The 10,466-nt window shown below is 35.0% G+C and overlaps 2 protein-coding genes across 2 annotated transcripts; both read right to left on the minus strand.

The window, feature by feature from the left end:
- Positions 1-4,652, minus strand: LOC113689815 (uncharacterized). The gene is made up of 2 exons (XM_027207604.2): positions 3,910-4,652; positions 1-444 (listed from the first exon to the last, which is right to left on the minus strand). Exons 1-2 carry the CDS (start codon positions 4,189-4,191, stop codon positions 274-276), a joined length of 453 nt encoding a protein of 150 aa, XP_027063405.2. The 5' UTR covers positions 4,192-4,652; the 3' UTR covers positions 1-273.
- A 3,676-nt stretch (positions 4,653-8,328) lies between these two features.
- Positions 8,329-9,647, minus strand: LOC113689501 (F-box/kelch-repeat protein At1g16250-like). Its single transcript, XM_027207271.2, has one exon. The coding sequence runs from the start codon at positions 9,559-9,561 to the stop codon at positions 8,461-8,463; it is 1,101 nt and encodes a 366-aa protein (XP_027063072.1). The 5' UTR covers positions 9,562-9,647; the 3' UTR covers positions 8,329-8,460.
- Positions 9,648-10,466: the final 819 nt, after the last annotated feature.

Consider the following 10,466-nt stretch of genomic DNA (forward strand, 5'->3'; position numbering starts at 1 on the left):
TTCAAGAGCAAATAACCATGATCTTCCATGAGATAGAAACAGAGCCCAACAAACTAAAAAAACCTTTTAGGGCAGAACCTGTTTGGAAACACTAGCGTGCACTGTACATGTAAAATGATACAAGCACACAAATTGCGAAGAGTTCGATTTTTTTTTTTTTTGGATTAAAGTTGATTTACATGTCTACAGATTCTGCAAAGGCTTGAGTTTGTCGAAGAGCACAAAAATCCCTGAACAATCCTGTGTTCTTTCTTGAGCTTTGCTTTCTTCTATTTACTGATTGATACGGCTATGCATTGAAGTGCTTGAGGGAAGCAGATTATGTTGATGGAGGGGCCGTGCGACGCCCTCCATGGGACATGGTGCTGGAGCTGGATGAGCAATGAAGGTTGGGATTTCTTCTCCAGGCATCAGCACTGATACCCCTCTAGCATAAACACTCATCTGCAAATGTAAATAGAGTAAATTAGAGAGCTGCTCTGTGGACAAATCTGAAGACTGAAATAATAAAGTCGAATGATTCAAGTAAAAGAACAGATATAAACAGGAAAAATTCCTTCTTTCCCTACAGGCAAAATCATAGTGCAAGCTAATGGCCAGAAAACACTTAGGATGCAACCTTATCCGTCTGATGCACAGTGGATTGCGCTAACTTATTTATGGGAGGAGTTTTTTGGTATTGAGAGACAATGATCATCTCCTTCCATGCACTCCCTACCAAAGAAAAGAAAAGAATATCTTGTTGTTTGTAATTCTCTATGTACGTGTGTGCGCTGTTGTGAGGGCAAGGTACTATACATGCAAAAACAGAGAAAATGAGTAGGAAATAAAAAGACAGAATAAAGTTCAAGGAACGCAGATGCTGCAGAAGACATCTTAACTTTTAATTAATCCATTAAAATTTTGGATAAGCAAGTGGTGTTTAAATGGCTACAACAAATTCAGCGCTACTACAAGCAAGGTGTGTCCAAATGGTAAGTGGTGAAAGGTATGGAGACTGGAAAAGGACAATGAAACATATGAAAGAAGAAGTTGCAAAAGGAGCAAGAGCAAGGATTAGGTACCACTCGAGGATAAAAAAAAAAGTTAGCTTTACTTAATGATCAACTCAATCACATCATAAGGGGTGCTTGGGAACATCAAAATTGCTTACACAGGGCAAAGTGCCATAGCAGATGGTGACACAATTTCAGTCTCTAACAACCATCCCCAAGTGGAGGTCTTGGCTATTGTTGATAGCAAATATACAAGCAGGAGACTCTTTTGTTGTGTTTCCAGATAATTTTAGACCTTGTAATTCATAAAACCTAACTACCATACTGGTTCTAATGACAAATTTAGACAATGTCACATGCTTGTCACAAATAGAGGACCTACATATCCCAAACAACCATGGGGAAAAAAAAGACAGCACTATACAACGTCCTCTACCAACTGTATTACAAGAGAAAATCCTATATAGGTAGCTTCACAGATCACTGAATATTGAAATTAGTTAGCTACCACTTAAAAAGTTGAAAAAGGAATTTGCATTAAATGCAGAAAACCAAACATTTTGCATCACAACAAATCCAGCAAACCTAAACTTCTGCATGATTGATATGAAAAGTGATGCTAAGCTTTTAATAATAACACTGGATTAATAAATTGAAGAAGTTGCCAACTTTAGCAGACATGATCTGTTTTGATTTGTAAAGGCAAATCAGATATTACTAAATAAATGCAGCACACAAACTAGCAATATCCTTTTCCATTCCATTGATAGTTTGAGAAGTGGAAGTTGCTGATTCTAAGAACCAATAAATCAAGGTGGTCGTAACACTGCCCACTAAGAATTTTTTATAGGATATTTGATATAGTACCACAGAATAAAGTCCACACAAAATCCAAATTATCCCACTCCTCTTCCAAGGAGATCATGGAATGTTAAGTCATTAGCCTAAGCTAAGATACGGTAGACCACAACTAGTGACAGACTATGCTCAGCACTGCAAACCACAGTTTTAACCACAATAAATAAAATAAGAGAAAACCAAACCTTTTCTAGAGAAAAATGTCGGGTGATTAAATTAACCGGCAAGAACCAGTCTTTTTTGTAAAAAGAAATCACAAAGAAGTGATTTGCTGATGCTATCTCTTTAGTAAGCTAATGGGTCGAAAAGTAAATTCTATTCACAAAACAGTGCATAAATATAAATTCTCAAATTAAATATGTCTATGGTGGTTGAATCACACCTAAGTAGCATTAAACCAGGGACATACCAACATGGGAGTACATGAGAAGGCCTACTATTGAAATCTTTATAGAGCCTGTAATATAGAATCATTGGGACCCTGATTGCAACATCCTTGTCTGTTGGTTGTTTTCACTTTAGAACAACAAATCACATCTTGTAAAAAAGTAATTTGTTCCAACTTTGGCTTTGCATCCTGTAAAGCCTATAATTACTCAAGAAAGGTGTCACCTCTAAGTTGGGAATCAGCTATAGAAGTTCATCTAAATTACATTTATCATCCCTTCTGGTCTAGCGCAAATGCAGTTATCTAAGGCCTAAGGCCCAAGACAAAGCATTCTGGGGAAGGAGAATAAAAGGTCATATGATTTAGTGAGACAACTTTTTGAAACAAGAAGAGCTAAAGGGGTAAAGAAAAGCAAGAAACAGAGAAAAGAAAGCATAAAGAAAAATGCACTTCTAATTTGAGTATGCATGAAATCATGATCTACCAAATTGATGGTCAGTTATAATACAAATTTAACAGTATCACCAAAATCCTAGGCTGTTGAGCCATAGCATCCAAGCCGGAATGGGCTAAAAATATTTTACTGAAGATGTCACAAATACAAGATACCAGAGCTACATCCGACACCAACCAAAACAAAACGCCACTTTAATCAATATTCGGCATATTTCGTTGAGAACCAATGCGAAAGATCGAATCATAATCAGCACAGTGTCTACTAAAGCAATCATGATTAAGATCATATAAGTCAAATGGCATTTGAAGTTAGCTATAATTAGACTAAGAGAAAGCAATTAACTGCTGAACAAAGTCAGTTTGTACTACTCATGGAATTTTAACAAGACTTGTATAAAATTCTTTTTTTGGGGTCAACAGTGAAAATTCATAATAGATTTTCTTCTTTTTTTTTTTTGTTAACATCACCGGTTATATTGCTCAATGAAGAAAAAAATTCTATACATGTACAAGGTGAATCAAAGTTCAATTAATTTCTTTAATATTAAATAAAATCTATAATATTCAAGTAGATAATTCACTGATCACTCATAAAAGGGAAAAATATATATTGACATCAATTTGAAAAGCAAACCACTATAGAGAAACCATTTACAACCACCAAAATATGGACTTTCTCATACCATAAAAAATTATTATCTATTTTGACATATATTTATTTCGTAACAATTTGCATTATTCCCATTAAATGCTCTAAGGTACGACAAATCTTCTCTTCCCCACCCCCTCTCTCTCTCACACACACTTAGACAGACAAAATCAGACATATTTTTTTTAGACATTATACACAGGACCCATCCTCAACCAACAACAGAATTACTAAGAATTTGTGGAAATCAATCTATCAAACCTTACTCCAAAACAACAATAATCACAGTCAAAATGCATAAGTATTAGCTATAATTACAGCCAGAAAGAAAAATTTATCATCACAAAGTTAGTAACCCCACTCATTACACCTCAAACACCATGAAAATAAATACACTAACCACTAAAGGCCATACTACCATTTTCCAACTAAAAAATGATTAACACAATTAATCCACTAATATTTTCCTTAATCCTGGAATAAAAACTACGAACCAAAAAGCACATGCATAGAGTTAGATAAACTTTATTCGCAAGATTTTTTTTTTTTTTTTAAAAGCTTACTTTTGGAGATGGGTAGTCGAGCTTTCCGTGAACCCTCAACTGTGCCTCGAGATCTGACCGGTTCTGGCCACCGGCGGCAGACGATCTTCGCTGGAGAAACCTCTCGAAAATGGCCATGATAAGAAACATGGATATCAAAATAGCTGTAGCAACGAAACCAAAAGAAACAGCATTAACAGAATTATCAAAACTCCTCCAAGGATCATCTCTTTCCACCCCACCACCACTGCTCACTGCGGGAGCTATACTTGGTGGTGGTGCTGCAGCTGATAATATTCCCATTATCAAGAAAGGTTGAAGAAACCCAAAAAAAGACAAGAAAAATGGGATCTTTTTCTCATGGTGCTGATGTTATGCTAGCTTAGTGGGATTTTCAGCATGTTTAGTGAAAAGGGATGGTTTTTCTTGGGTTTTTTCAGGGAACAAAGGCAAGAAAAAATGGCAGAAAATGGAGAGAAGTCAAGAAACAGAGAAAGACCCAGTGGTTGTTTTGTTGAAACAGAGACAAGGTTGGTCTTAGCTGATGAAAATGGACAACTTTTTTCAGTTCTCGAAGTGGGAGGGAGGGAGTGAAGTGATCAGGTCGGGGGAAACTTTCAAGGTTATACACCAATAAGAAAATGTCAGAGAGCAGAGAATGGTCAGAGAAGGAGAGAGAGTGCTTTGGGATGGGGTAAGAGATTTCAGAAATTTGCAGGAGTTTCTTGGTTTCCGTTGAGAGTTGAGTTATTTTATGGCTAGTTTCCTCTTGATTTGCTGAGATTTGGCTCTATTGTTTGGGGCCCTTAGGGGATGAGAGTTGATTACATTAGATTACTAATAGGATTAGATTTGTTTGTTCTCTTCTTTTTTGTTTAATTTTAAGAGGATTATGGATAGCAACCTAAATAATAATTATTTGTTTGGATAGAGTATTATTTGAAATAATTACTGTAACATTTTTTGTGATATGATGTATGTGAGATAAAAAAATAATAAAAAATATAAAAATATGAGTTGAAAAATGTATTTACGATCCAAGCAAAATATTATTTGAGATATTTTTGCTGTCCAAACACTCAAATAATATTGCAAATATTATTTGAGATACTATAGAGTATGTTGTTGGAGCTTAGATACTGTGATGATAATTCTATCTGGCCAATGAGAGCTAGTTTAAGAGTCAAATTTCTATGGGTCAGCAATAATCCCATGTTAAAGTTAGATAACTCGTGATTTAACAGTAGTGAGTTTTCTTGCCTTGAATTTACTCTCCCTTTCGGCATAAAAAGCTTTAAATATATTAAATAAAATTTAAAACATATGTTAGAAACTAGGAAAGAAAAAAAAAAAAATAGAAGAACCCATCATTATCCTGTCAAATGCATTCCAAACATGTTAGAAAAAGCTAGATCTATTTTGCGTTTAATTTAAAGATACATTTTGATCACTCAATGAAAATTGTTCATGATCTTTATGAAATTAGGGACAACTTCTTGTGTTCTTAATATTATTAAGATTTGTGAAAATATTTATTGTAATACTAATGGTGTACATAAGTTTTTTTTTTAAATAAAAAAACTTCAACTGAACACATAGAAGTTTTTCTTCTTTTCTTTAATTAATTAATGATGGGATAAGACATTAGTCATGAGAATGTCAACTCGCTCTCATAAATGGGGAGTTAATTTTCAAACTATTTTTCGTATAACTTTAATATCATCAACATTTCCTCTAATTATCTCACATCAGCAATTTAGATGGCAAGTTTTTGAAATTTTTGTAAAAAAAGATATTTCTACTCGAACAAATACAGTATATTTCTAAAGGTCGAAGCATTAATTAATAACTAAAAAGGGTTTTAAAAAAAAAGAAGGCCTAATAATCTCTCCTCTCTTTTTTCTTTCTTATTTTTTTTTTGTTTATTTGTAGAAAAAAAATGTTTAAACAGTCGAGGCCGAGGGGGCGAGTTAAAGATTGCAGTTCACCGGGAGAGGATTTTGGAGTTTAGGACCACTACCGCAACAGGAGACTGGACTCTGGAGAGGAGGCCCGTGCAGTTGTATAATAATACTACTAAGTACTAGGAGTAATACGTTTGGAGGTCTCACGTGGTTGGATTTTTCTTCTCTTATGTTTCTCTTTCTTTTCTCTCCTTTTCATGGTTTGACGACCTCTGAAATCCGTAGTCTGCAGTCTGCACTGCCCACTGGGTGGATTGGGATGCCCTTGGGATCCTGATCACGCTCCCACGGCATTCTGACACCACTTGTCCTGATGCCTTGCAGGACATTAACAGCAGATAATTTAGATGGTTAGCCTCCTTAATTTGGTTGAATTAGTGCTCATACATAGTGGTGTGCATTGCAATCATGTGGGAGTTGAATCGAATTGTTCATGAGTTTGTTTTCTTAATCGAACTCTCGAGTTTTGAATCTAATATGTGACATTTGAAAGTTTACGCTTAAACTCAATGAATTTGATTAATTTCGATTGAGTTCAACTAAACTAGATTAAATTGAGATTCAGTAAGATATAGCTGAGTTTGTTTGGACAAAGATAATTTGGTTTGCAAAATTTATTCTCATAAATTTCAATTACTTTTTTATCTTTTCAATTACCTTTTTATCTCACATACATCACATCACAAAAAGTGCTACAGTAAATATTTCAAATAAATCATCCAAATAAACTCTTATCCAAACAAACTCAGTGATTTAATTTGATTTTTAAGAAGTTAATAAGCGTAAACTCTGAGTTCAAATATTTTAACTTGAGTGCCATTCGAGAACTACACCTTACTTATAAATAATACTACATACTAGAACAGTGCACTACTCTGAATCGACTCGATTTGATTATATCCTTGATTGTAGTGTATGCTACCTGTGATCCATAATCACTCGGCTAAAGTGATTAAAAAGTTTAACTCAACTTTTATCTTCCAATTTTTATGTGGAATGAGTGGTACATTGGTATGAACTGTAAATGTTCATTCTTTACTTGATTGGTCAGATTATGTTGATTAAGGTCACATTTTCCCTACAGGCAGATAACACCAAAAAAAAAAAAAGAGCGTTTCTCTGGAATATGTCAAGACTCTAAATTAGCTTTGTTTTGAAACAGATTAAATTAGCTTTGTTTTGAAACAGATAGAATAGTTGAGGTTTGTTTTTCACTGCTTTTTTTTTTTTTTTTGGTTCAATTGGACAAGTTTGTATGCATGGCGTTTATATCAAGAGAATTTGAAGAACTTTACCATTCAAATTTTTGTAAAATTTTCCTGAAAAAAATAGCCATTCAAAATTGGTTATATTTGGTTAAACATGACTAATAAGTACGAGTTTCGTTCTTCTCTATGCTCTAGAAATACACAATAAGCACAGCAAAAGGAGGGATACATCTGCTTATCGACAAACTTATTGGCTCAGATAAATACCACAAGAAAATCCAAATAAATAATTTAGGAGGCTTTGTCTTGTCTGTAAAAGTCATCCAAACGATTTGTCATTTGTCACAGTCTACAGTTCTATTTTCCACCATGTCTGAAAGCGATTTAAGCTCCTATCGTTTCAGGAAGAGGAAAAAAAAACAAAAAGAAAAGAAAGCGATTTAAGCGAATCATGATTTTTTACGTATTGTATGGAGATTGGAGGCATATTCCACTAGAATAGACCATTTCTGAAGAAAAACATATGTGAAAATTTTGAGATTTTTTTTTTCTGCTAGACATACAGATCGATAGACTGTCAAACAAGGGAGGAGACAAGTAAACGTATTCATGTATCGTTTTCTTCGCTGTGCAACAATGTAATTCACGCACAGATGCTATGCGTCTTGGTCTCATTGGAGCCAAGATGGATTTAGCAACCCTTATTTGATTATCAAGAAAGGGATGGATGCACAGAAGCAAGGTGGAGCAGTTTCTACGCAAAAAAAAAAAAAAAAAGAACAGAAGAAGAAGAGGAAGAGGAATTGTAGCAGTCGATGGTGTTCATTATTCCATTGGGCCAACCGGCTTTCTGGTAGGGATGGTCCTGAAAAGTTCATGATTAAGATTGGCCGAAAGAAAAAGATATAAAGCTCAGGTTATTGCATGCACATCGTATTTAAGATTTCGCGTGAAATTCATAAAAAATTGTTTTATAATTATTTTGTGTTTAAAACAAGTTACATTTTGAAGAAATGAATATACATCTTATGAAATTGAAAAAAAAACTCGTAAAAACGGTTGACATGACAATTATTTGTACTTCAAGTCCGAGCCAATTGGACCTATCTCGAGTCCCGAGAAAGCATTATTAGGGATTTTTTTTTTATATTGAGCAACACATTTTTGATAAATTATCACTATAGTGTGTAACAACTTTTACTCATGTATAAACTTATAGCCACGTACCTATGCCAAGAAAACAAAATATTTTTTTTTTCCATTGAGGATTTCTTGTAAAACTTATTGCCATTATCCTTGTACATGTTCCAAGTACTCCAATTAATGTTTCATGTCTTGCTCTATAAAACAAATGTAAAATTTTCCTCCAATTCCATCATAACTGCTCATGAAACTGATGATCAGTGGTCGTGTTTTAGGACACAGGAGTGGCAACAAAGCTCCTTCTCACCTTCTTCTTCAACTGGTTCAAAGCTTCTCCATCCATTTCCATTTACTGATGTATCAAAAACATGGACCTCAGTTCTAGTTCTTGAGTTTTCCCCTGGTACCTTATAGCCTGCCAAGAAATACAAATAAGTCCCTATTGGAGCCATGGTCAAAAACAACCTTTGCAATGGTGACCAATCAGTTTCTGTACAAATTGGAGCAGACAAATTGTCCAAACTCGATCCACGAACAATAACCCACATATTCAATTTCCCATCATAAAATTCAAGATGACCTTTCCATGCATTCAAACAGTCACCCGAGCTAAAAAGCCTTTCATTGACTGCTACAATTTGATTTGGTGGGATGTCCAATTTCCACATCATTGCCTTGTAATCCCATTTCTCTAGTTGGCAATCAAAAACCTCAGCTGAACTTCTTTCCATGATATATGGTCCAGGGCTACCGTTGTCCCCTTTTTCAGCAAACCCTCCAACAATAAGGATTTTCTCTAGCCATGTTACACCTGCACATTTGTACCTCAACGTGCTCATGTCAGGCAAAGATTTCCATTCATCGAGGCCCGGATCATAAAGCTCGGCTGATGAAATCCCTTTAGCACTGCCAATCGTTGTCTGTCCTCCAGCGACAAAAATCTTGTTTTTGCAAACAGTGCATGCAAAATCAAATCTAGGCATGTTCATTTGTGCACACTCCAGCCATAAGTCACGTCGAGCATCGTATTTGAGCACTGTTGGAAGGACTTTCATGTCGATTTCATCGGTAATATTGGAGAAATCATTGGTTGTTTCCTTGAGACAAAGCCGGCCTCCAATGATGTAGAGTATGTCTCCAATAGAAACCATTGAAAACCCTTTCAAAACCTGATTTTGCATTAGCCCTGGAATGGATGTGACCCTATGCCATGAGTTGTTGGAGGGGTTGTAACATTCTATCCAGTTAGAAATATTGGCAACTGAGGTTGGATCCTTTCCACAAAATGAAGCATATACTCTATAATTGTTTAGCAAATTTTGCTGAGATTCCCGGGAAAGTCTTGAAATCGATCCCATATTGAAAACAAGAAATGGGAAGGAAATTAAAAGAAATGTGGTAGAGCTTGAGGTGGTATTGAGTTGATTGGCTCTTTCTATGTGATATTTTTGAATAGAAAGCGAGGAATTGATTTTGTAGAATGGATTGGGATTTATAGGATGAGGAACGGAGACTACTATGGTTATTGAGGGGAGTTTAGTTTGGATTTATCGAAATGGAAGAATGTGATATATAGTTACTATCATCTAGGTTGGGCAGTTTTGTTGTTCATTTCTATGTTTTTCTTGTTGCTGATAATGTCCTTTATTTTCTTTTGTTGTGAAGAAATGAAATTTAGGATCAAATTTGGCGAATCACAAGGCAAACATGGTATGGCATTTTAGCGGACAATTGACAAGGGAACAAGCTGAACAGTGGCAGTTTTCTTTTCTCCATTCTTCTTGCACAAGAATCTTTAGATTTTCAAGTTAAAGACTAATCTTCTTGCTTGATTGCCTTTACAAAAGAAATAGGAAAAAGATGCAATGTTCATCTTTTTTTGCATGCTAAAATGATGCAGTTATGAAGTAATGATAGAAAGTTGGGATCCTTCTGACTGGAACATTTTAAGGTGATCCTAATGACGCAGGGGTCGGAAACTTCTATATGTCCTTGAATTATAATCCAGCCTCTAGATGTGGCCAAAGCACAAGAGAATATCATTCATCCGATCCACCTATTACAAAGCTCTTCTACTGAATCATAGTTTGATTATAACGTTGTATAATTTGATTATATTTGTGGCACTTTTTTTTTTTTACCAATACTATGGTCTCCAAGAAGTGTATTTTAAACTAGTGTGTACCATTTTTACATATTAATGGAACAAATGTGGGTGGCCTTCAAGTACTACAGTTGGGGTTGAAGGAAAGCACTATTTGAA

This window comes from Coffea arabica, chromosome 5c, assembly GCF_036785885.1.
Source record: "Coffea arabica cultivar ET-39 chromosome 5c, Coffea Arabica ET-39 HiFi, whole genome shotgun sequence".
In the NCBI taxonomy this organism is placed as follows: Eukaryota; Viridiplantae; Streptophyta; class Magnoliopsida; order Gentianales; family Rubiaceae; genus Coffea; species Coffea arabica.